This window comes from Porcisia hertigi, chromosome 22 (genome assembly GCF_017918235.1).
Source record: "Porcisia hertigi strain C119 chromosome 22, whole genome shotgun sequence".
Classification (NCBI taxonomy): domain Eukaryota; phylum Euglenozoa; class Kinetoplastea; order Trypanosomatida; family Trypanosomatidae; genus Porcisia; species Porcisia hertigi.
Window position 1 is genome coordinate 132,430 of NC_090581.1, and position 25,723 is coordinate 158,152.

At 54.9% G+C, this 25,723-nt stretch overlaps 7 protein-coding genes across 7 annotated transcripts; all 7 read right to left on the reverse strand.

Moving 5' to 3' along the window:
- Positions 1 to 431: 431 nt before the first annotated feature.
- Positions 432 to 1,475, reverse strand: JKF63_04362 (uncharacterized protein; the record flags this gene model as incomplete). Its single annotated transcript, XM_067900348.1, has 1 exon — positions 432 to 1,475. The coding sequence occupies one exon, from the start codon at positions 1,473 to 1,475 to the stop codon at positions 432 to 434; it is 1,044 nt and encodes a 347-aa protein (XP_067757177.1).
- A 2,471-nt stretch (positions 1,476 to 3,946) lies between these two features.
- On the reverse strand, positions 3,947 to 6,580 carry JKF63_04363 (uncharacterized protein; the record flags this gene model as incomplete). The annotated part of the gene is made up of 1 exon (XM_067900349.1): positions 3,947 to 6,580. The coding sequence occupies one exon, from the start codon at positions 6,578 to 6,580 to the stop codon at positions 3,947 to 3,949; it is 2,634 nt and encodes an 877-aa protein (XP_067757178.1).
- A 6,277-nt stretch (positions 6,581 to 12,857) lies between these two features.
- On the reverse strand, positions 12,858 to 14,402 carry JKF63_04364 (uncharacterized protein; the record flags this gene model as incomplete). The annotated part of the gene is made up of 1 exon (XM_067900350.1): positions 12,858 to 14,402. The coding sequence occupies one exon, from the start codon at positions 14,400 to 14,402 to the stop codon at positions 12,858 to 12,860; it is 1,545 nt and encodes a 514-aa protein (XP_067757179.1).
- A 1,281-nt stretch (positions 14,403 to 15,683) lies between these two features.
- Positions 15,684 to 16,505, reverse strand: JKF63_04365 (uncharacterized protein; the record flags this gene model as incomplete). Its single annotated transcript, XM_067900351.1, has 1 exon — positions 15,684 to 16,505. One exon carries the CDS (start codon positions 16,503 to 16,505, stop codon positions 15,684 to 15,686), a length of 822 nt encoding a protein of 273 aa, XP_067757180.1.
- Positions 16,506 to 17,617: 1,112 nt separating this feature from the next.
- JKF63_04366 (uncharacterized protein) lies at positions 17,618 to 18,751 on the reverse strand (the record flags this gene model as incomplete). The annotated part of the gene is made up of 1 exon (XM_067900352.1): positions 17,618 to 18,751. The coding sequence occupies one exon, from the start codon at positions 18,749 to 18,751 to the stop codon at positions 17,618 to 17,620; it is 1,134 nt and encodes a 377-aa protein (XP_067757181.1).
- Positions 18,752 to 19,296: 545 nt separating this feature from the next.
- Positions 19,297 to 20,154, reverse strand: JKF63_04367 (uncharacterized protein; the record flags this gene model as incomplete). The annotated part of the gene is made up of 1 exon (XM_067900353.1): positions 19,297 to 20,154. One exon carries the CDS (start codon positions 20,152 to 20,154, stop codon positions 19,297 to 19,299), a length of 858 nt encoding a protein of 285 aa, XP_067757182.1.
- Positions 20,155 to 21,280: 1,126 nt separating this feature from the next.
- On the reverse strand, positions 21,281 to 25,186 carry JKF63_04368 (uncharacterized protein; the record flags this gene model as incomplete). The annotated part of the gene is made up of 1 exon (XM_067900354.1): positions 21,281 to 25,186. The coding sequence occupies one exon, from the start codon at positions 25,184 to 25,186 to the stop codon at positions 21,281 to 21,283; it is 3,906 nt and encodes a 1,301-aa protein (XP_067757183.1).
- Between the last annotated feature and the right edge of the window lie 537 nt (positions 25,187 to 25,723).

A 25,723-nucleotide genomic window follows, 5' to 3' on the forward strand; every position in this document is an offset into this window, starting at 1 on the left:
GAGGCCTGCATGTATAAAAATGAACTGGCCAAAACTCTGCCAGCGGTGGTGCTCCTGGGAAAGCGGTTCAGAAACCCTGACAAATATGCAACTAACTTCACTCCCGGACCAGCCGGGAGTAAAAAAAAATTGCCACACCGGTATACTAATCTAACACGAGAACAAAAGTCTCTCATCATGCGGTTCGACCCAGAGCAACGTGCCGTGGGTGCAGGGGTGGGAATGGGAAGAAGAGGGACAACGGATGTAGGTCGTCCCTCCCTCTCTCAACAAGTGAGTGAGGGGGGTGGTCAACGATTGGTGCCGAGCCCTTGCCATAGACGGCAATGGACTCCTCCTTTTCTCCGCTCTTGCACTGACAAGCATTAAATCCGAACACGCACCCGCTTTTCTCGGCGCCTTGACGTCTCATTTTTTTTTTCTCCCTGTTGTCACAGCTGCTGAAGGGCAACAACGGCCCGACTGAGCTTTGCTTGCGCAATGGTCAGTGATCGCATGGAGTTTTCCAAACGACGGGGAGGCATTCCGCGTTCCACCAAAACAAAGTGCACCAGCTCTGGCTGATACATGTGGGCGAGGTGGTAGAGATCCTCTACAGTGTGTCGTTCCGGGTTCACTTGCACCTGCTGCCGCTCCCCTCGCGTGTTCAGAATAACCACAAACGACGTCGTCTCATCGCTGTGGACCTCAACAGTACGACAAGCGTCATACGATGGCGTATTCGACTCAGTAGCCGCCGTCGCCGCTGCTGAGGGGTCTGTAGGTGTAGCGGACGAGGCAGGGGCACTGCTCTGGGTCGCGAGGCGGTGACCTTGACCGTGAAATGCGGTGTACGCTGGTGGCGTGTAGGTCTCTTGGAGACAGTCGCGCAGGTTTACTGTGAGATCTGTGTTCGGATATTTCGCAGCGAGCGAGCGTGGCACGAAGCCTTTGTCCATCGCCAGGACAAATTGACGACCCTCTTCACTGTCAAGGGGCACGAACATGTCATTGTCCACCTCGAAACCGTTACGGTAAACTGTCACGCAGACGGTGCGCTCTGCCCGCAGTGTGGAGGCGATATATGGACTGGGGTGAGAGGTGAACCCGAGGCGCTGACCTCGACCGTAGAACGCACGCGGCTCACTGCTCTCGGCGCCAGTACCGCCAGCGCCCTCACCCTCCTTCGCCCCCTCCTCTTGCGCTTTCCTGAAAATGCTATCGATCAAGGAGTGCATTCCTCCACTGCCACTTTGGCTACCATCACTCTCACCTGGTGGCGCCATAACCTGCTGGCCACTGCCTTTTGTGCCTCCGCCCACGAAGTAGTTCGCCGCGCCCGCCTTGGCGCGCTGTCGCTCATCACGCTCCGCATCTGCGCCAGCGATAGCGACGTTCCAGTTGTGTCGCTCCAGCAGCGCACGGGCATCCGAGACACTCAGCGCCGGAAAACGCGTACGCAGCTGGTTGATCGAGCTCAACTTTTCTCCGTCCATACCGTCGCTTCTGCCTCACCCTTTTTTTGTATGTTGTTCTCGTGGTGTGCCTATCCCGTCCCCCTTTTTATTGTGTCGACGTGCGGGGAAGAGCGAGAGAGAGAGGGGGATCAAAGAAACACGATGGGTAAAGAGGAGAAAAGGGGAGAGGAGTAGAAGTGGGGTTGACCGAGAGGGAAAAAAATTTTTTTTTTGAAGGAACCGCAAATTTTAGGTGTACCGCTGAGGAACAGCAGTGTTGCTTGTGTGTCGGTCTGCTGCTACTGCTGATACAGAGATATGTGTATGTTTTGTTAATGCATGTGCACGTGGGATTCCTGTGAGGATACCAAAAAAAAGGGTTGTGTGGCGGCATATGGGAGTCAGCGGGGCGGTGGAAGGATCCCCCACAACGGCGGCCAGTATGCCGTAGAAAACACAAACGGATGCGGAAGAGAGAAAGAGGGGAAAAAAGGGGGGGTAGGGGTGAAAGAGAGGTAGAAGGTTGTGGGACAACGTGACAGCGATGTGTTAAACGGAGACCGAGCGCGTACAGAAAAAAAAACCGAATCGCATTCTTTCGTGCACTTCCACTCAACAGCTCTTATCTGCCCCATACGCTTCACACCCGCGCACATCTACACACGTCTTCAAAATAGAGAAAAAAATATGAGGATGGAGAGTGGCCTAAACGGCTGTCTCTACACGCGCGTTGAAAGTGGTTTCTGTGTGTGGGTGACAGTGGATGCGTGTATGCCTCAACGCGCATGGAACTGTCAACACACGCGTTACGCTTTCGTCCTCTCCGAAAAAAAAAAACAGAAAAACGAGCTCGCTGAGGGGGAGGGAAGGTGTTCTAGGGTGAAACCAAGAAAGTGGACCCCCTCAAGCGAGCTGTTCGTATGCTGTTTACACTACGCCTGGACTTTGGGTTCGCCTGTATTTGTCGCTCTGCGGCCCAAGCACATCTTTTTTTTTGTAAGGGGGAAGAGTTTCTTCTCTTGGCGCTCCTCTGCAAGGAAAGGAGATGGGGACGTCAAAACGTATATATATATATATCACCTCTACCGGTATCACACGCATGCCTCGGGCTTAGTAAAACATGGACACATGCACAGGCACACTATTCTTGAACAAGTGGTTTTTCTTTCATCCACGACATCAGCCAGTACATCACCTGCCTCTGCTTTGAAACAGCTGCATCTTGTGGCCGCCTAGGGCGAAAAAACGTCAGCAGCTGTCGCATCCAGTCACGCCTCCAACGGGCTCTTCTGGCCGTGCCCCGCCAGGCTCCCCATTTGCGATGCGTGTGCACGCCTGCAGCGCCGGGCAGGCTTGGGTGCACCTCTTGCCTATAGCGATCCTGGTGGCACGCGGGATCCCGCGCTCGGCACCGGCAGCTGTGGCCCTTGCCGTGCAGGTGACGGTGCCCCAGGTAAGGGGGGGGGGGTGGGGCGTTCCAGGAAGAGCTCACGGCGGTGGTTGACCAGCTTCACGTCGGGGAGTGCTCAGATCGTGTTCTCACCCAGACAACAGACTTCTCCCTACGTCGCCTCAGGCTACCCGCATTGGATAGTATGTGACCCGATGACTCTTCACACGAGAGCTTGCGAGACTCGATGGTGTAGTGGGGGCGGGAGGCGGTACAGATTAGGGACGTCCGCAGAAAAGGCGTAGTGTGGCCTTTTGGTGACCCACCTCATCAGCACTGCATCCCAAGTCGATCCTCTTCGACTCTGCTTTGTGGGCCGGACACACAGGCGCCAGAACTTTCTACAAAACTCAAGACCAGACCAGTTGGGCAAACGCCTACACTGAGCGGCTCCAGCGACGCGATAACAGGGTCGAGATCTGTCAGGCCAAGCTGGTGAGCGCAGACCGTAGTGAAAGGGTTGTGTCTTGCTACCTGCCAGGTGACAAGACGGATTGTCAAAGACTAAGCCATCATGGGCGGGGGCAAGCGAGGACGTATGTCAGTCTGTCCTAAACCACAGCTTGTCTCGGAGATGTTCACTCGATCGTCCCCAGAATGAGTTTTCCGCAAAAAAAAAATGTGCTCTACACGTACTTCCTCCTCCCCCCCCCTCCCCAAGGCGAGAGGAAAGTCACCGGTGTGCAGTGGGCTGAACGAATTCCAGACGTGCTACGGAATAAGTGCGATGATCATCGTCGTGGAGGAGAAGGGGGGGGGTAGAGGATTCTCAAACGAGCACCAGGCCAATCAAGCAGCACCAGGAAAAAAAAAACAACGAGGAACAACACAGAGACGGGGGGAGGGGGGGGGGGTTATGGGGATATATACATATATAAATATATTACTACGCCGCTTCAGATGCATCAAGACAACCTAATCTTCGCGCGTGACCGACAGACATGCTTTCCCGCACTCCCACACCCACACAAAGCGCGCATGTGCAGAGACCCATGACCGAAACCAGCTGACCAGATGAGCTATGGAAAGTTGAAGAAAACAGCTTTACAACATGTGTGCTTCAAGTCGTGACCTCCGTATCGGTGCTTGGCTGGAGCTGCTCCAGCCGCGCAATGCTGCGGGCCCATTGCCGCAGCTGAGACACAGTGTGGAGCTCGTCATCGAAGGGAAGGAGGGCAATGGACTTGATCTCAGGCAGCCGTGCAGCAACAGGGATAGTACCTTCAGCAGTGATCTTCACCTCTTGCGATGGGGCCCGTGACAGTGTCGCGCTTGATATGCCAGTTTCTCCCTGTTCCCCTACACCACCACCTCTGTCAACTTTATCTGGGCTACAACTCTTCCGCTCCGGCTGCAGCAATACCCACGTTGAAATCTGAGGCGACATGGTGCCAATGACGCCAGCGGTGTGGGGCGAAGACGATTTGTTGGTCGTCTCCTCTTCCATCCAGAGGCCTTTCCAGCTCGCTAAGTGCCGTCCCCCACGCAGCGGCTCAGAGGAAAACGCTGTCGCGGGACATCGGCCTTCAGCTGCCGTACTCGCTCTCAGAGAAGGCACAAACGCCTTGGCTTTTCGACCCGAAGAGAACATAGCGTTCCCGGAGCCGTCCTCTGAGGACTCCCCCCTCTCATGACCAAGAGCGCCATCCATCTCCCCATTAAACTGCTGTCGCAGCACTTTGCGCTCCAGGGGATCGCATGTGTGAACGGGGGCCTCAGAGACGCTATCAACCCCGGCCTCTGAGGTGTTCGCAATGGCAAACGTCTCCGAGTCTCCTCCAGAAAGCCGGGCGCGGCTCGTACCGGAGAGTGGCGGTGGTGATACGACAGCTGCTGCGGTAGAGCCGGCGAAGGACACTTCGGTGTTACGATCGAGATTCAGCGAAGCCTCCGTAATGGCTGCAGCGAGTGTCAATACTTGCTGTGTGTCGAGAGACCGCATAGAAAGGTACAGAGCCGGAGGACACGTGTTATCGGTACTCACGCTCGCACTGCGGCATTCACCGCTATCGATTCCGCGAGCGCTAGAGGTGCCGGCCGCCGGCGGTTCCAGGCGTAAGGCGGCGGGACGCCACGAGGCAGCTGACAGAGCACACCCGAGGGGGCAGCCTGCAGTAGCTGCAGATTCGTCGCCTGTCGACAACAGCGGGGCTCCATTAGAAGGCAGCACGTTTGCACTCGACGGGTTCGTGACCATGGAAGTTGAGAGACTGTCCGAGTATTTGCTGTCGCCGTGTGCACTGCTCAGCCGCTGCCGCGCCTCGCGCAGCTCATGCACATGCGTGTCAGCAATGGCGCTCACGACATCGTTGAGAGAGAGAAAATTGCACTCCTGCAAGACGTCTTTCAGCGAACCGACTTGAGACCTTGAGGCCGCCGCTGTCGCCGCCGCCGAGGTGATGGAGGTGGGCGGAGCGTACGCGGCAGACGAAGCTACACGCAGTTTGCAGGGCTTCGTGTAGGCGCAGCGAGGTCGCTGTATCACCGTGCCTTTAATTCTATGATGCATACCGAGAAGGCCGCCGTCTGGTTTTGCATGAAAACGCTTCACCTTGTCTTCTGGTGCCATCTCCCCTACTTGCTGTGTGTGTGCCATCAAGTTCTGCATGGAAAGCGTGTTGCGCTGGTGGAGCTGCTGGGTGAAAGAGTGAGGTGAAGCTGCACCGAGCCGAGTCTCCGGCTGATCCCCCTCCTCGTGATCGCCCGCAGGCTGCGACATCTGCACGAGAAGTGAGGGGAGAGAGGTGACAAGGTTCCCGTGGAGGTCCAGAGCCCCAAGGCAAACGTTTCTGCGCGTGTACGTTACACTTGTGGTGGTGTTAGACGCTGTACCGGATGCAGCACCCGACACCCCTGTAGGCCCGTGCACAGCAGGGGTGAGCACCGGTTTGGAGCGCGAGGAGCCGACGGAAACCAGGGTATCGCAGGATACCGCACGGCGCAGCCCTTCGCCCGTGCCTGGTTGCGCCTCACGATCTCCGTTGGCGCTTCCGGTGGTGCTGTACGGGGCCGTGCCGCCGCTGAAGTAGTTGCTGACGTCGAGGTGTCTTGTTGTGGCTACGGCCACGCCAGCCCCTGAAGTCGTCGGTGTGGAGACGTTTGCCGTGGACTCTGGCGGCAAGGGAAAGGGCGCTGGGCGGGAGGCGTCGCTGGGGCGCTCACGGATCTGCTCAGTAGTCCGAGCATTCGCGGTAGTGGTGGACCCCTCACACCGCTCGGGATGGCATCGTGGGGAATCACCGCAACTACCGCCGCCCGGGACAGTGGCAAAGGACAACGGGGGGTCGTACAAAAGACCGTGTCGCTGCGCCACCCAACGTGTGGCCACCGCGCTGTTGACGCCGGTGGGGCTTCCGTTAGGGGTCGCAACTGGTGAGGTTACCCCTCGTATCTCATGAGCACCACTGGGCTTGTACATCACTGGGCGGGGCACTGGTACTCGATTTACTGTAGTGGGTGACAAGCACTCCGACGACAAAGCCGTCGTCTCATCTTGCGGCATCGGCACCAAAGTTAAGAGGGCGGCCACTGACGAGGCACGGTGTCCCCGTTCTCCCGGGTGCTCGTGTGGCGGGCTACTGCACAACGGCTGCATCAAAAGAGGGTCCCTGTACAACTTTGCGTGAGGGCCCACCCCTGCATACGATGCGCTCTCCTCGGCGAGGACTGAGTGCGACGTTGACACGTTCGGCATAAAGGGAGGGGTGGTGGTGGTGAGACGAGGAGGCGCCCTGGACGACAGTCCCGGACCCGACACCGCAGCAGGGGCTGGTGAAACATCGCTCTGGGTGGCACCAAAGCGGTTGTCCGTCTCCGTTGTGGCACCGCAGCTGGATGGCATAGAGGACGCACCATCGGTGAGGGCGTGCGCTTTGGCCGCACGCAGCGGGCTGCAATCCGTAAGTGTCGGATCCGCAACAACAGACGTCGGTGCGACATCCGCTAGTAAGGCGAGAGAACCCACCAAGGTACCCCCAGAAGCGGCACACAAGCGCGGCGGCAGGACGTGGCGTGCGTGCGGCAGAGTACCACGTCTCTCATAATGACGTCGCTGCTGGGTTAACGCAGCGCAATCAGCGAGGGGTGTGCCTATATCGGCACATGCCGCCCCGTATCTCTTAGAGTCTTCAGTAGAATACATGGGTGCGTCCACAGCGACAGAGATTCAGTATCTCGAGGGAGGAGGAAGGGGGGGGGGCAACGTGGGGGGAAGGGGAAGAACGAGAGGGCGGAGACCCAAGACACAAATGTCAAAACAGAGAAGGTGCCGGAAAAAAAATTAAGATGAGGAAGTTCTCTCGTCTCTCTCAATATAGACAAGATTGTGTGTGTGTGTGTGTGTCTGTATAAGTATGTTGCTGATAGCAATGGCGCGAAGAGGTTGACAGAGCTGTGAGATGGTAAAAGTAGGTTAGCGAGACACGCGCTAATGAGGACGAAAAACAAAAAAACACTATTGGAACAAACGCACACGCACACAATCAATAGGCGCTTCGGAGGATTTGAAAATTGGAAAACAAATAATCGCTAGGAGATCGAGCTGACTCCCACACGAAAACAATCGAAGGAGGGGAGCAGAGGTCAGACTAGGTAGCTTCTGTTGGTCCCTCCGCGGAAAACAAAAAAAAAACACCAACCACAGACAGACAGACAACCACATACACACGCACACACAACAAACACCGCCGCTACCAACAGCCACGATAGCAGCGGTTCCCTCTTACCCCCACCCCGTCCCTCTTGCAGGTTAACCTCCCCCTCTCCACACAAAAAAGACGACGCCTTTTTTACGTAAGAATAGGTGTGAGGAAGAACTGGAGTATTGAGCGGGGGATAATAAAAAAAAAACACGAGTGAGTAACGCCAGAGAGCTAAAAACAACAGCCCCAGCCCAAAAGCGAGAGGAAACAGGGGAGATTCACTGGTACTAGACACACACACGTCACAAGCGTGAGGAAGAACTACAATGGTGACCAGCAGCTGAAGGAGTCAAGCCAATCGTTGGAATTTCTAAACCTCGGGAGCGGGAGGGGGGGGAGGCAGGAATGGTGAGCCACGGCTGGAAGACACAAAAACAGAGAAACGAGGGAGCACTACACCAAAGCCGAGCAAGGACGGGGGAAGAGATGAGAAGTATCGAAACACCGACCGAGTCTGAATCAAGTACGACCTACAAGATAATACAAAAAAAAAAAGTTCTCACACACACACAAAAAAAAGAAAATTTTTATACTTTGGTTGTCGCTTCGAGATACTAAAAAAAAGCTCCTAAACAACCGGAGAAACAACACGAAGAAAGGGGAGAGATGAGAAGAAGAGAAGGAATGAGGTGCGAGGGAAAGAAGAAAAATATTTTGAAAAAATTGAACAAGAAAAAATCAAAAGACTCAACTACACACACACACACACACACACGCAAAACAAAAAGACTGAATGAAAAAAAAAATCAACGAGAGAGGGGGGGGGGGGAACTCCTGACAGACGTGTGTAAGGAGGGGGAAGGGGGAGCGCGAGAAAGGGTGGGTGGGTCGGGAGATCACTACGTCCCTTGAAGTACCACCACCACCAGCGACAGCGGGGAGGGCAGAAAAAAACAGCGAGGTTCAAGAAACGTCAACAGAAACACACACACGAAAAAAAAGTGGTGTACAGAAAAAAGCAAAAAAAAATAGCTAAGCGACCGCAATTGTATTTTGTTATGCTGCAATGCAGAACAGCTAAAAAAGGGGGGTAGCAGCTAAAGAGGAGGGCATGCATAACACAGACACACCAGAGAGAGAGAGATAGACACAGCACAGAGAACACAGAAACCCAGCAAAGGCGGGAGAGGGGCGAGAAATAAATAAACAGAACCCCTTGTGTTAAACAGAGAAACAGGAGGAGGAGAAAATAATAGTAATATAAATATATATATAAATATATAAATATACCAAAAGGGTTAAACGCGAATGACCACGTGGCACAGCAGCAGTTGAAAACAGAAAAAAAGACGGAGCTCAAACCAAGTCACACACACACACACACACACACACACCGAGAGAGAGCCTCGACACACGTCAAATGAGAGCTCTCCCAAAAAGTCGATGTCACAGTCCGACAAGCACCATCACCACCCACGATGGTAAATAAAACGGATCCGGCGACTTTGCTATACCCTTTGCGGGAGGGGGGGAACTGCAGCGTGCACACACGGCCAAAAAAACCCTGAACAAAAGGTATTAGTGAATTCGAAGGAGCACAAATGCTTGGTGTGTATGTGTGTGCGTGTGTGCGGTGTTTAGAGAAGGGGGCGAGTTGGAATTGATACGGGATGATGGAATGGAAGAAGCCAAAGATATCAACAGTGTTACGCACGCAGGGGCAGACTAACAGGCACACAAACACAGACACAGGGAAAAAAAAACTCCACCTCCAAAAAAAAAATGTATCGGAATACCTATATACAAGGAGCGGTAAGGGAGAGTGGAGGAGGTAGGGAGGGAGGGAGGGGGGGGATGGTGTGGATGGTGGGAGTCTGTGTGTCGGGAAGCAAAGGCCACGGAGATACACAGACACACGATGAGGGATGTAGGCTACACGCCTATCGACACCAAATTAGGAGGGGAAAAAACAAGCGAGAAAAAGAAAGCGCAAAAAAAAAACGGCACTACACACGCGATGAAAAGGGGGCAGAAGAGCAGAGGCGGGGGTAAAACAGCTGTGGCAGAGCTAAAAAAAAAAACGTATGCTCCTGAAAGCCTGTTCGTTCCGATTGTCGGGGTGAGGTGAGGTGAAAAAAAAACGAAAAAGAATGTGTCTATTTTTGCTCTTCTTGTTGTGGGAGCCGTTCGCTTTTTTTTTCGCGGAGGGATGCACACTCCAAGGGGGGAAAGGAGAGGAGACACCCCTCGTCGGACGTGCTTGACTGCTTCTGGTCTAGCAGTGCGCGGGGGGGGGGGGCAGAAGGGAGCAGCGGCTTGCTCTTTTTTTTTCCAGAGGGTGTGTACAGTTTTGTGTGTGTGTGTGTGTGGAGGGGGGGGTAATTACAGGGGGCGGAAACGTCCTCTGTGCACAACACGCACGGATCTGCAGCTCGGCGTTCGCGTGAAAATACGAGCGTGTACGTGTGCGTGTGTGCGAGCGAGAGAGACTGTGATCGCTCCCGCCAGCAACAGCACAAAAAGAACAAAGTGAGGAGTGGAAGTCTCCACACTTTCTGCGCCGTACTCAAAAATACACGACTCGCTCCTTCTGTTTCTCGAAATTCCGTAGAGTGAACGCGCAAGGGGGGGGTGGGGGGGCGATGATCAACACAGAGTGACACGCAAGCACACACAGATAAAAAGCCGTCTTCTCAGGGGCAACGTCACCCTTTTTTGTTTTTTGTTTGCCTTGATAGTTTCTTGGGTTTGTCCTTCTCGTTTCAAACAGACGTATTTTTTTTCCTTTCGTATTTTTTAACCCTCTCCCTCGTTGATGCTTTAATTAGTTTTCTGGGTTATGTTGTGTATAAAACACACACACACACTTATTTATGTAAGTATTTATATATATATATTATATATATGTATATTACGTATATATGTAGGGCACAAACATATATACGATATATATAGATATATTATATTATATATATATATATATATGGGCGTGGATAAAGATATATATATATACCTCAACTTGCCTTGGCCGATGAGTGGACCCAATGCCAAGCGCGACGCTCTCCTTTTTCCCCCCTTTCCACCTCCTTCAAACAGTGAACAACAAAAAAAAAGAAAGAACGCGGAGCGGTGCGGAGGTAAGGGGATTGGAGGGGGGGGAGGTACAAGAGAGGCTTGTGGTGGAGAGAGAGGGGGAGGGGGGAGGAGGCTGGCAGCTTCAATCTCAGTGAAAAGGAAAAACAACCACGTTGATATGAACAATCAACAAATATATGTTTTTGTTTTTCCTTTTTTCAATGGGGAAACAAATACACAAATGAGCGAAAGACTTCCCCTCCACCACAAAAAAAAAAACGTTGCGTTGCACAAGTCACACGCATACACACACCAAAACAAAACGAAAAACTGATTTCGCACTTGTCAGTGACACAACTACACACGACACAATGACGGGCTTTGGAGGGGGAGGTGAAAACACGAGTACGGGGGGAGAAGAAAAGATATATAAAGGGAGTGAGGGACAGATGCCGTCAGAGAAAGTCAGTGGGCAGTGAAGCTGCACGGCCGCAACCGCAGGAGACGCAGGTACGGGAAGATAGAGTACGCTTTTTTTTTATTGATGATGCCTTTGCCTCGATAGGGGGAGGAGGGGGAAGACAACACGCTGAGTGTGTTTCCAGACGGGGCAGTTGCGACAGAGAGAAGTGCGAGTGGATACGTGGGCGTGTGTGTGCCATGACACATGTTGTAGAAGGAACCAAAAAAAACAGAGAGAATAACGAGAGAGAAGGTGTGCGAGGGGGGGGAGGAGGGGACACAAAGACGGCAGGAGTTTTTGTGTGATACAAGATGTCCTGCGGATCGGCTTCAATCCCAACGAGACTACTAGAATGTGCTCAGGAAGGCCCCGCCCCGGAGAGATACAGGGAATGAGGGGCTGAGGAAATAGGGTGGCTGGAACAGAGCCAGGTGCCAGTGATGGACAAGAGCAAGGCATTCGTCAAACCGACGGCGCACAAGCACCACCACATGTGCAGGGAAAACGCGGGTACCTTTGGGAAGGGGGTTGGGGGCTAAAAAGAATTATCCCACACGGATGCAGTCGCTAAAAGAAAACAATCTGGGAAAAAAAAGGCAGAAAAGGCATGGGCCAAAGAGGTGGCGGTGCGGTGGGTGCAGAAATGAAGCGCTACATGGACAGGTCTCTGTCGGGGTAACCGAGGAGGAGGGGGGGAGGGGGGGGGGGAGGTGAGACATGATATACGCCCTCCCCCTCCCCCCCCCCATACCCGTGGCAAGCCTCCGTCCCTCCGTCCCCCCCCCAAGGGGAGCACACACACACACACACATACATACATGTACAGGTGCTTATAAAAGTATGCAAAGATATATATGTGTGTGTGTGTGCATCGGACGCTGAGCACTCGCTCGGTGATTCAAAAGGCCTTGAAGGCAAGACAACCGTAGCGACCACTAACGGGGGTAGGGCTGAGGGAGGATAAAGCAATGAGGAAGGCGTGTGTGTGTGTGTGTGTGCATGTGTGTTTATAAGGTCATCAACTCACTTCGTTTCCTTCGGTGCACCACCACCGCATATACTCGCCTCCACTTCCTTCTTCCCCCTTGACAACAGAAAGAGAGGGGACAGCAACAACAACAAGAGGAAAACGTCGATACACACACACACACACACACACACACACACATGGATGGGAACAGGTCCTGTATATTAGTTAATAGAAATGATAATAAAACCTCACAATACTCGCGGGCCAGAAAACACGTCCGAAAAAAAAAAATGAGGCGACGTTGTCTTATAGAGGGGAGAAAAGGGGGGGGGAGGGGAGGGGGGAGGTGGGGGCAGAAGGAAGATCAATACGACAAAGAACATTGAACAAAACCTGCCATGCAACCCACACGGTCACTACGAAAGAGGGAGAGAGAGAGAATACGGTGAGTCGACTGAGCTTCCACATAAACAACGCGATCGGGGACACATCGCACAGCAAGACCGAATGTGGGCATCGTATACTTTATCCTCCACGTAGCAGTCACCACACCACCACCACCACCAAGAGGGGTGGTGAAGGTCCAAAAAAAAAAGCAAAGAGAGGGCCACATCCACCATGGATCACATCAGCATCCCCCCCCTGCGTTTCACTGCATATCCTCCTTTGTCTTTTTCGCATCACCCCCAACAAGCCCTGTGCCCCCCCCAGTCCCACGGGAATGAAAAAAGAACGTCTGCAGCTACACGTACCCGCGCTCAGCACACCGCCTCTAGTTTGTGGACAAAAGAAAGTAGTCCCGAACAATACGGTGGGGTTTTTTTCAAACGTGGTAGCTCTCGTTGTCGGCATCTTCATTGTCAGTGAGATCGTCTTTTTCCTCCTCGACAACGGCCGTTCCCCCAGCACAAAGCTCCACTGCTTCACAGAGTGGAGTCTGGAGGGCGTCTGGGGCACCTGCCGCAGCACACGCGAGCGTAACTGCCGCCGTCGTCCTCCGCACCACTCCTGCATCCGTGGTTGTCGGCTGTGAAGCTGCCGTGAGCGGTACTGCCAGATGTGGTGCTTCGTCTTTCCTCGTGTCAAACGTGCCATATATTTTCAGAAGCTCTCTGTAGAAGTCGTCGTTGTGCAGCGGATGAGCGTCGCGTAACTGATAGGCTTTCAACACATTCGACATGAGGTGCGACACCGTAAGGGGGCCAACACCCCCTGGTGTCTTCGTGATCGCCGCGGCCACAGCAGACGCCGACTCCACGTCGACGTCGCCGCAGAGACGCTTCTTATGCGCAGTACAGCCCACTTCTGCCGGTGCGCCCTTCTCAACTGTTCCCTGTGGCAACTCGTTGATGGCCGCATCGACCACGATGGCACCATCCCGGACAAACGACCTGTCAAAAACATTGGCTGCGCCATAAGCCGTGATTAACACATCCGCCTGACGCGCCAGGCGTCGCACCGCGTCGAGGGAATTGCTGCGACTACACATTGTAACAGTGAAACCACCTGCACGTTGCAGAAGTGCGGCGGTCGGCACCCCAACCACCACGCTTTTGTTCACAATAACAGCATGCAGGTCACGACGGGGGGGATTCGTGCTTCTGCCGCCGGCGGGGCTCCCCCTAGGGTCGGAGGGCGAGGACAAGAACGGGGGCGCTAGAAGGGAATCTGAGTCCGACACGTCTTGGCTGTGGTCGGGCGGCAGCCCGTGCGCAAAGGCGGGTGTGCGGTTGAGATAAGAAAAGAGGATCGTGCAGATTGCCAGAGCGGTACAAGGAACAAAGAACGTCGGCTCATGGAGGCGGTGAGATGCACCAGCGCCGCTGGCCCCGTTATAAAGCAGGAGCGGCATCGCGTCCGCGATCGCGGGCTCCTGTTGATCGGCAGGCGGCGCTCGCGACGCCGAGGATCCCGAGGGTCTAGTCCGCCAAAGTGAGCTGCGATCCTGGAGAAAAAGATTGCCAGTGTTCAAGGGGTGAAGACCATCCACATCTTTGCCGGGGTGAATGTGGAACAGTGCGGGTCGAGCACGCAGATGAGGCGGCAGCGGCAGCTGGAGAATGACACCATCGACTCCGACATCGCTGTTGACAGCTGCCAGCGCCCTGTGGAGTTCATCCTGCCGAATGACCGCCGAAAGCTGCACGAGACGCACTTCGATGCCGCACTCCGCGCCGGCGCGCCTTTTCTTTTCGATATAGCGAATCGAATCCGGACGGTCACCGACGAGCACCACGACAAGACATGGTGGCCTACTGAGAAGTGATGTACTCGTACGTACTCGCCTCAGTAGTTCCTTGCTGAGCGGCACGCCAGACAGCAACTCTGCTCCGCGCAATCGGCATACCGCCAAAGTCGAGGTGAACATTTTTTTTTTGCGAACACCACGACTACGCCTATAATCGCAGTACGGAAGGCCCCCCCCCTCCCCTCCCAAATCCTCTCCCCTGAACACACACACAAAGGCCACACGATGCAGTGACAGAAGGTGCGTCAAAAGCTCAAAAAAAGCATCAACAACCAGCCCCCGCAGTGGTGACCGAGAAATGTGTACTTGGCGCAGTGTTTGTGGACAGTGGGGAGAAGAGCAGAAGCGGGGGAAGAGTAGGAAAAAAAAAGGGATACGGTAGTGGCACGAATCTCCTCACAAACCCAAGTAAACAGAGATCAAACACAGAAGACCGGCCCGCCTAGACTCACAAGGGTTCGGGAGATGGCGAATCCGAAAGAGCAGTGCAGACGTTACAGAAAGGTCAGAGTTATGGTCAGTGCCCTTATCGAGACCATCACAATGCAACGTCTTCCGTGTCCGCACCCGCTTCGAGTGGGTGTCGGTGTATGCACCTGGAAAAAAAAAAGAGTCAAGTGAGAGGGATACTGAGGGGAATAAGACACATGACGACCGCTCTTCGCTTGTGCCCAAGGGGCAAAAACACAAAGTACAGCGGGTCACGCTATCACACCCTTCAATAAAGTCGATACTTCCACAGAGACACCCGCACACAGAAAAGCTGACCTGCATACACGCACACCGCTCACAAACATTGTGGACCCTCCTTCATCTCCTCACCGCTACTTAGCTGGCCATGTTTCGCTCTGTGATTCGCGATCTGTTGCGTTTCTTGGTGTTGGCAGTAACATCTCACCCTATATAAATATATATAAATATATCTAATATATATCTAATATATATTTGTCGTGTGTATATTATTAGCTGAACTGAGTGTAGCAGTGGAGAGAGAAAAAAGAACGACGTCCCCCCACCCCCACCCTGTGCTCTCCCTCAACCCATGTTTTCTTTTTCTGGTGGTGCCCCAAGGGGTTTGGTGGAGTGGTGAGGCATCAAATGGGGCTCATTATTCCGCCCTCCTCCTCCCCCCCATCCCCCCACCCACCCCCAAACAAACAAAAAAAACGCCCATTCATCCGATCTTCGTGTTGTGTGCTGCGAAGGGAGAGGAGGGCAGGCGGCTGCACACCCCGATTGAAGAATGTATAAAACCAAAACAGTCGCCGTCTTCACGAATAAAAAAAAACAAAAGTGAGAAAGGAATATGTCGGGAACCCCTTTTGGTATTGGGGAAGGGAGGGAGGGAGGGAGTAGGGGGGAGGGGGGAGGGGGGAAGGGGGGCCAAATAAGCAGCGTACGCTAATCTTTGAATACGGGATTAGTCATCACATTTGCGACAAATGAAAGAACGAGCATGTCGTCATCTGTGAGGGTGCCACCAACCCGCTCGCACAGCCACTCTTTAAAAGCACTCAACGACCACAACGCGTGTAGGGCAGGCGCTGAGCAGTCCAGGGAGTGCGTGTCGCCCAAGGCGGTGATGTACTGTGCGCCTAGTTTTGTGAAAACCTCCACAAGAGGTGCTAGCAAAACTTTTGAGAGCCGTGGATGCTTGGAGATGCAGTCCATGGAACGACACAGTCGCCAGTCATTTTCAGAGGCGCTTGGCGACCTGGACGTCGCCGTCGCTGCGAACACTGCCGCCATCCTGGCTACAGTGCCGTCGTGCAAAGTGTCCTGGCGCTCGAAACTTTGTGCGATTTCCTTCTTTGCATCAAGAGACGTGCTCCGTGCTAGCAAGCTCTCGAGCTGACTTGAGAAACAATCAAGTCCCTGCCGCTGCACTGCAGCCTCGCGCCTCGCTTCTTCGCTGCCTACCTGCGCAGCGGCAGCGTCGAGCTCCGCCTGCAATCGTATCTGCCGCGCCTTTTGCGCTGCAAGTGTGACTGACGCTAGGTGTTCACTTAGCTCCCTCTCGACCGTCCTTGCGTGGGCGAGCTCCTGAGCACGCGACTGCGACACGGCCTCAAGGCGGCTGAGCTCGGCCATGAAAGTCTGCAGGCCTTCGCTCGAGGTGTCGTCTGTCGACGGACACACATCGGAAGAAGAAAGCATGCTCTTATCAATGGCCACGGCAAGCCGAATCGATGAGTCAATAGTGGGCCGGGAGATACACTCCATGAAGAGCAGCACCTGTGTCCATGTAAGTGCGCGTGGTTGGGTGGGGTTGGGGGGAACGAGGGATGCACGCCTCCTCGTGTAGCGGAAGGCTTCTTCAATGGGGTGGCCTGACACACCGTGGGGGAAGTGCGACTGCCGGACAACCACAGTAAAGAGAAAGAAGAGAAGGGGCGAGGCAGTGCAGTGGAGAAGATTATAGACAGTTTCAAGGCTTCAACGAGCAACACCGAAAACGTGAACTACCTTTCGAAGGGACATTCGTGAATTTTTGGCGCCCGAATACTGGAGAAAAAGAATCACGAGGGAGAAGGGGGCAGACAGGCCAAACGGGTGGTGGTGACCAGGGCGACCACACGAGAAGAAATGGGTGTGTGTTGCATACAGTATGTGCCAGGGATGGCATTACGGCTTCTTCATTGCACAAGAACAGCAAAGGCGGAGGCCCCCCTTCCCCCCACCCCCCTTGGAAAAAAAAAAAACGTCAAAGCGAAAACAGTGAGTGATGTACATGTGCACCTGACAACTCCTGCGCACCAGCCATCTGGAAGATGAGCGTCTCTGCGTGCTACGTTCCCTTTGTTTTGTTGTTGTGGTGATGATGATGGCGACGGATCCCTCTCATTGTGCTGCAATGTGTACTCACACGCACCGATACACCCGAGGTCCCGCAGGATACCAAGGAGGTGGTGAGCAGAGCCGGCACAAAACAATCGGCGAGGTGCAAAGTATCAGAGAACGAGCGAAAAAAAAAATGGATGGGAGATCCATAGGGAAAGGAAGGGGGCCCACTGCCTATTTCCCGTCGATGTTTTGGTAGAAGCATCACCGAGCCCGCCCGCCCTCGCACCTCCCCACGTTGTACATCTGGTCAGAGTTCAAAAGTGAAAAAAAAAAGCAGCAGCAAACGGACGTCGAAAAATCAGAGGAGGAATACCACAGGGAGAATACTCGCAATGGAGAAAAACAGAAGCGTGAGAGTACCAAAGTGCGGGCATGAGACCGGTGCGGGGGGGGGGGGTTAGAGTCACTATGCCACAGCGGGGGCTCTCTGATAAACCCCTTCCCTCCGTTCCCCCTCCCCCCACCTGCAAACTGCAAAGATTCAGTAAAGACTACAGGGCCAATCCAGGCAAAAGTTCGGTGGTGCCTCTGTAGTGTGTCGTCATAGAGTTGCGTATGGACTGCTTGCCGAACTCGGTGATCCCTGGCCCCGGTCGCATCCACTTGCGTAACATTCGAGTGCCGGAGAACGGACGCCCACGGCAACCGCCAAGGCGGTGCGAGGAAGCAGCGCTATGCGTGTCCTCGCTGCTGGCCACTGCAGCCGCCCAGCGCGCACCTAGCAGCCGGATTCGCTGTGAGGTGTAAGGACAGTGCGCCGCATACTTGAACGGACACTGCTCCTGGGCCATCAAGTCGAGCTTGCTCTGCTCCAAGGCGCCCTGACTACCAGTCGCCCCGGGAGCAAAACTCGACGGAATGGGTGCGAAAAATGGGATTCCCATCGCCTCCACTTCCTCTGCCTCCATGCGATGCAGGAAACAACGTCTGGCGTGCTCAGCATGTGAGAGACGGAGAAACTCCTCTTGTTGTAGCAGTGGGTGAGCGTCGGCTCGCTGCAGCTGCGCCAACGATCTGCGCACTGAACATTCTGTGTGTAAAAGATTCTTACGGTGCTTCTCTTCCTCGGCGATGGTGTCACGGAGAGTATCTTGCAGAATCTGCAGCCTCCACCTTTGGGCTTTCCGTAGAGCGGCCTCCTCCTCTTTGTTTTGTGCATCTCGCAGCATGGCGCAGGTAATCGCTATCTCAAGGTACGCACCGTGGCGCTGGGTCAGGTCGGTGAAGTCCCTGGAAGCCTCCTCCGCAATGAATGTGCGTTGCCGTGTCTCCTGCACTTGGACTTGTCGCAAACGCCTGGCGAGGTGCTCAGAAGTGCTCCGGTGCGCCTCCTCTTCCGGCGACAAGAAGCCAACACTGCTGCCAGGGAGGCTACTTGCTGTGATGTCGGGAAGACTGCCCGCGAAAGACGTTTCGGAAACGTACTTTGAGACCCGGCGGCACTGACCAACACCACCACTACTCGCCGCCCCGTTTGCTTCGCCCTGGTCTACCATTTGAATACAGGGTAGGGCGTGTACCGGAGGCGACCTCTCAAAGGAGAGTTCCCTGCCTCTCCTCTGCATCGAGGCCTGGACCGATAAGGACACCGAGTTGGCCATTTTTCTGGGTTCATTCTGACGCATTATTTGTGGCTGTGTTATTTTTTTTTGTGGGGGGGCGCGTGTAAGAGAGAGGGATAGGCGATGACCCCTGTCACCGGTGGGGGTGTAAAGATGGGAGAACGGAGGGAAAAAGAATGAAAATGCCACAGAAAGGAATACAAAACACCGATGGGAGAGGGGGGGGAGGGGAGGGGGGCAGAGGCAGGCGCGGGTGACCGTGTATTCTACGAGGATCTGTGTAAAAAAGGGGGGGGCGATTCCCTTGACCACGAACCACCGAGATCCACCAGAACCTCTCATGTACCACCGAAAACACGCGAACAGCTGACTTCCGTGTCCAGGCCCCCCCCCTCCCCTTCAAATCCTTTTCCCTGTACTTGATTTCATTCACAGCGTGAGAGAGTGCGCTCAAGTGAGCCTTGTCTCTCGTCCTCCACATTTGCCTTTCGCTTCGCGGAGAATCGTGGTTTCGTATCTCCTCTCTCTCTCTCTCTCTCAGCATATTGTACACACCCTCCTTCGCTTCTCCTAGATACACACAACTGCGTCCGCGCCATGCACTGCCCTCACAAAGTACACAAGAGGTCTACAAACGCTTCCTTGGTGAGGTGGGCATCCTCTTCAGCGGTGGATGTAGTCGCCTCAACGAGGGCTGCTTTTGCAGTAAGGAGGCGATGTAGTGCGTGTCCTTCCCCCGTCTTGAGCTTCCGCGCGTCAACATTCCACGCGAGGCGCTTCAGATGCGTGGCGTCAATGGGAAGCGTGTCCGATACCAATTCTCCCGGTGAGACAGCAGCGCGACAGAAAGTGCGGTAGATGGCCTCCATGGAACCGTACAAGAGAGTAACCCGTGCGTCACTGGAAAGGTGGTTTGCGCCACTCATCGCCGTTGTGTGACTCGCGGCGGGGCGGCCATCGGCGCAAGTCGAGGCCGCCGCTTTCGTTGAACCCCGTCGTCGTGGTCCGTCACTGTAAAACAGCCCCGTGGGCGCATCTTCCTCAATACTGTCACGGCGCTCAGTCGATGATTCGAGCCTTGCATGCGTCTCGCCACCGCACAAAAAGTCAATAATTGCGTGGACCTCACAAAGTGTGGGTCCCGGCGGAGTCAGGCCTTGGTAACCGTGGCTATCCTGCGCCGGAGCGGAGACGGCGGAGGGCAAGCAGGAAGGTGGCCATCGTCTCCTCGTCACACTTTCGTAGGCCTTCTTCACCTGTGATGCAGAGAGATAATCACCAGCGGCGGTGGGGCCTCCCTGTTGTGACCAGAATGACGGCGGCGGAAAAACACTCAAGAGAAGTGGACGAAGCTGGGTGATGTCGATGCGTCCATTGCCCTCGAAATCCCACGGACCAAAGAGCACTGTGGCCTGGTGTTTCTTGGCAACAAGGAGAGCATCCAAAAAAGAGAAAGTGTCTCCCATTGGAGTGTAGTGCGGATGTCCTGCCACAGACGCAACGGAGGCGTACTACCCTCTTCACACAGCTACAAGCGCTAACGAGCAGGTCTCCCCGCGCCTTGAATATATATAGTTTGCTTCTGCGACGTGGACGTGGTGCCAATTATTCTGATCTCCACACCACTACACAAACAATATATAGAAAGAGAGAGATGTATATAAAAAGAGGTGTGTGTGTGTGTGTGTGTGCCTGTGTCCGTCGTGTGGGTTTTACATTCCATATTTCAACATCCGTCCATTCATTTCACGACGATAACCACCAGCCACAACTGGAGGGAGGGTGGAGGGAGAGTGGAAAGAGAATGCAATAAAGCACATGAAGGCAGGGGTGCCAAGAGAGGCCTTCACATTGCAAGTGTTTACCATCGTTGACCGAGAGCACGTACTTAGCCATCTGCATAGGCCCAGATCTCCTCCATCATTGAGGACCGATAACAGCATATTTTCTTTCGCTTGCCTCTATTTGATTCTTTGTGTGTGTGTGTGGCCGAGGGGGGGGGGGGTTCCAGGAGCTTTCTCCTGCCCCCGGCCCCTCCACGGGGAAAAAGAGCACACACAACAACTATCCAGCTGGCGACCGCAAAGAGCTGTAACAGACCCACCAACAGAACGCGCGCATGATAGCTGGCGCCCGCCGCGTATTTTAGTATTGATGTTGCCTCATCCTTTTTTTTTTAAGCTGCCAGCTACAGCGCGTGGGCATGTGTCCTCGGCACCTTTCCTGTTGTCTGCGCGGTGGCACGAAGAAATCGTGCGCGCGCACACACACACACACACGTGCATGCGCATCTGTAGGGCAACTCTATGATTATCTGGTGACCGACGCGTACATAGGCAAAAAGACACACATACACACACACACAGGCGACAGGCGAATTCCAAAAGTGAATAAGGGAAAGGATGGCGTGGCTTTTGCCCCCGCGCCCTCCACTCCCCCTCCCCCTTCGGAAGGCATTAACGCATTTCTTTTTTTTCTTCTTTCCTTCGCTTTCCTTTCCCCCTGCAGAATCGCTTCTCTCGTCCGCTAATCCCTGGTATGCCACACACACACACACACCTCGCGTTCGTTGTCTAGTCCCCTCTCCAGGGGTTATGCTCTCTCGTGACTGACCGTCCACAAGTACGCCAGCCACGATAAAAGCAGGGTCAACTCCTCGCCAGTCAAGAGTGTTTCACACACGCGACGTAGCGTCTCGGCGTCGTGAAGCTCGGCACATGCCATCAAGGCTTGGCCAAGCGCTGTCTGGCGCAACGCTGCATCCGTTTCAAGCTCGCTAACGCTGTTTTCAAATATGCTTTTGAGACGCGACTCACTATCATGGGCACGGCAGCGCCGCAGTACCTGCACAAGCAGGTCCTCATTCGTCGGCTGCATCGTGCGACTGGCAATAACAGCTGCCTGCACCCACGCGGCTACACAGTCGGACATCTCCAAGAGTCGCTGGACAGCTGCTTGTGGGCCGAGCGTGACCGCGTTATAGGCCGGTGCGAGGAACTCCTGCTGCGCCGCCACAATCGACTCAGATAGCTGCATGTCGCTGACGCGGCTTGAGGGCGTGGCCCCGGCCGCAACCCACGCCAGGCGAGCCATAGCATTACACCGGCTGCGATGGTTGAGCTGATCTTCCCCATATGGGATGTAAGGTGGGCTCGCATGCCCCTCGGCCGTCAGGGCATCATAGCGACTCGGGTCGGCGAGCCATAGCAGGTGCGCTGCGTGGGCCTCCAAGAAACTGTTCCGGCGACTACGTGCGTCGGGACAACCAGGCAGCACGGCAGGCAGACTCAGAAGCTCCCACTCACGGCGCTGCTCCCAGAGTGTTTGAAGGGCTGCGTCGAGGACTAAACGGTTCTGCTGGCAGTATCGCTGCAGCCGCTCGTACACCTCCGGGCAACTGGCGGGATCGTCGACCGGAGTCGAGAGCGCAAAGATCATGAGGATCGGCATTGCATCGAAGCGGAGCGCCAACGTCTCACACACGCCCAGGACGCGGCGCCCGATTTCGGGGCAGCTGCGAGATGCCGTGGGGGCTCCGTACGGATAGCCAACCGGACCCGTAAGGAAAGGCTCGCGGAGGAGAGTGTTTGTCACGGTTGAAGCGACAAAGCGGCGGTCGTGGTGACGGTTCTGGGCAAGGGAGAAATACAGCAGGTATCCAACAACGTCCAGCATGTTACACTTCTGTGCGTGTGTGGGAGACGCAAGCACAGCGGTATACGTTGCGCCCGTGATGAGGTTTGGGGGACTGTCGCTGTCGCCGCGGTTGTTACTCGGTGATACGATGCAAACGTCAGCGAGCATGTTCGAAAGTTGCACACACGCCTGTGAAAAACACAGTGCAACACCGCTGACAGCATCACTGGAGCCGGTCCACATCAACGACAGGACACCGTCAGGGATCGGGTACACCTTCCGCACGTCCTCACGCGATTCTACAACGGTTTGCGCCACCACCACGTAGATGCACCCAGCCGCGTAGCACTCCGCAAATTTTTCCTCCAATGTCAGAGAGACACTCCGCCGCACCTCGGACATCGACGCCTCAAGGAAGCGAAGGAGTCGCACGAGGTTCCAAGGGTTGGCAAAACAAATCTCCGCTGCTGTGAGGCCTTGTACATTCCCTTGAAAAGCACCAGAGGCGTCGCTCAGTGACGCCGTGCACTCTGCTCGGATGCTCTCCGCCACCGCGACAATGGCGCGTCGCATCATCTGCTGACAGCGCTCCATCTGCTCTCTGCTCGTCACTAACCGCGCTGCCGTTGGCAGCTGAGATGCATCGCGGACGCTGTCCTGAGTTGCGTCATGGCGAGAGGGACGGCGCTGCAGTAGATATGCACTACTGCCACCTGGTACAATGTCTAGCATAGCGTTGACGGAAGGCAGAACCACCTGCATGATGCTATCTTTGTCGGTGCTGAAGGACTGCTGCCCCTGCAACCCCACATTCTGCATACTCCGCAGCGCACACAACGAGACGAGCGCCTCTTGGACCGAAAGCAACTGTGCAATCGTAGCAGGCGATAGCTTTGTGTGCACTTGCTCGTGATTGAGGACGGCCATGAGGAAAGAGCGGTGGGCTTGCTGCTGGGACATCAGCTGGCGCGTCACGCGCAGCACTATGTTCTCATCCTCGACGTTGAGGTTGCGACGGGCCCAGTTGCCGGTTTCCATGCCAGCACTACCGTTACTACACTTTCCACTGTGGTGCCACTCCGGCGCCGAAGAGATTGACTCACTGGCGTAAAGCACGGCATTGTCCAGAGACAGTTTGGTGTCCGTTCGCACGGCATCCAGAATGCTTTTCAACTCCGTCTCACCAAGGTGATCGCTATCGTGCATGGGTCGGGTGCTGCCGCCAGCGTCCACCACGGTGGTAAGGCGACCCACCAGGGCATCTCTCAGCACAACGTGTGGGCCATGAGCGTCAAGGGTAACGAGACTCCCATCCTCTCGCAAAATCGACGCGACAGGCTGCTCAAGGTGGGCTAAGCAGACGGTGTCCTCGCTAGAGCATGGCTGTCGGACCCCAACCTGATTGTTGACGCGCAGCACATAGGCACCGAGGGCGATGAGGACCTGACGGTGGCCGTCGTCGGAAAAGAGTTTGATGTGGTGGGGCGGCAGGCGCGCGGCAGCGCTGACGACCGCTGAGACGGCATTCAGGACAACATAGTTCACCACCTTTCCAAAAGAGGCGTCCAGCGTCACAAGCCACAGCGCAGGCAGCGGGTGCGTCGAGCTGTCACGAACGTAGTAGAGAAGACACACTTTGTGGCGGCTTTCCGTGCAGCACAGAACGCGTCCGCTGCGCCCCAGAGACGCCGGAAGCGACGTGGCCCATTTGACCGTGATGCGTGGCTGCAACGCCGCCCCTGGCCTTGGTGGGGGCATAAACCCCAAGTCGAGCAGAAACACCTCCGCCGCCTCGCTCACGGCTATAACCTGCTCGGGATACGCACAGCGCAGCTTGACTTCTGTGAAGGCAAACGGGCTCTCGCTACGCCGGCCCGGGCACATACCTGAGAAGGGCCACAGGGATGATGCGTATTCCGTATCCGCAACCCCCGTCTTTGGTTGCCCAGTTGTGCCAGCGTCCTCGAAAGTGGATCCTTGAGAAAGACGCGCGGAGGCCCTCCCATCGTGGGAACCGTCACTCATGCTACTGTTGCCAGTAACCAAGGACTTGAGTGAATGCCACAACCAACTAGAAGAGTTTGGGGTAGCAACGGGGTGCCTCATCTGTGAATCCTCATTAGACAGCCGCTGCGTGTGTTCTTCCTCTGCTTTCACTGCAAACAAAGGACTCGCACTACTCCCCGTGTTGTCATGGCTGCGGTGCTGTGGAAGGTTGTTGTACGCACCGTGTGCCCATCGAAAAGACGTCGGGTCACGTCTGTCGAACTTAATTGTCGTGTGGACCCCGCCATGTTTGAGATCCACGACTAGAACCCCTGCTGTTGTCCCCACGATCGTCACAATCACCGCCTCCGCGTTGAGCAGGCGCCGCGCGCAGACAAAACAGGAGGCAGTCATGTCAGCGTCGTCCTCGTCGATCATTTGCACCTCGATACTGTGATCCAAAGTCGATATGGCGCCGTATTCGCTGCAAAAGGCCAGCGATTCACCTTCCCCATTCATCTCGCTCACGAAAAGTGGAAGCCCCTCCTTGGCAGCCGAGAAATAAGGGATCTCCGCAAGGCGTGGCGCTGCCGTCTCCCACCCGGTATGGCTCACGTTCCACAAACGCAGGATTTTCTTATTTTCATCGACCAGCCAGCACATATACGTGCCGGCACCGGAAAGAAAACTCGAGGCTGACACTGCGCAGCCGTTCGCAGCGTCGCAGAGCACCGCCCCATCAAGAGACGTCGGGGGTGCTTCACGTAGGCCACTTTCGGCTTCTGTTGCGCGCCTGTAGGTATACGGGGCTGTTGAGCTCCTCGTCACAGTCAAGCGTTGCGTCCGTGGAACTTTCGATGGCGGCGCAAAGAACATTATCCGGGACCCTCACGAGGGCGGTGAAAATGGAAAAAAACGCAAGAACCCACAAAAAAAAACTGCGAAACAAACATGGCCGAGTCAGTTGAGCGTGTGCGTACGCGTTTATTGATGTGTGTGTGTGAGTGTGAGTGTGAGTGTGAGCGAGGGGGGGGTCCAATGAACACAGTGAATGTCAGGAAAAGGAGGGGAAGAAGAAAAGGGAGGGAAGGAGTGGTGGAGGGAGTGTGGACATGTGGCCAGCACTGCATTCAGCTGTGATGAGGGTAATGAAATGTGAGCGCGCCCAAGGAAGTAACATCGACAAACGTTGACAAGAAAAAATAATAATAATTGCCCAGACGTGTGCATGAATACGCTGGATGCACGCAGAAGCCCCGAAAAGATGGGGGAGTCCATACGCAATGGTTTAACATTTCCCACGCCTCTCTACAAGTCGTTTTAGCTCAAAGTCACCGTATGCTCGGTTCCTCCATATAGCCACAGTACGCGTCACCACTGAGTCAAACGAGGGGAAAAATTCATCAGTGCCAT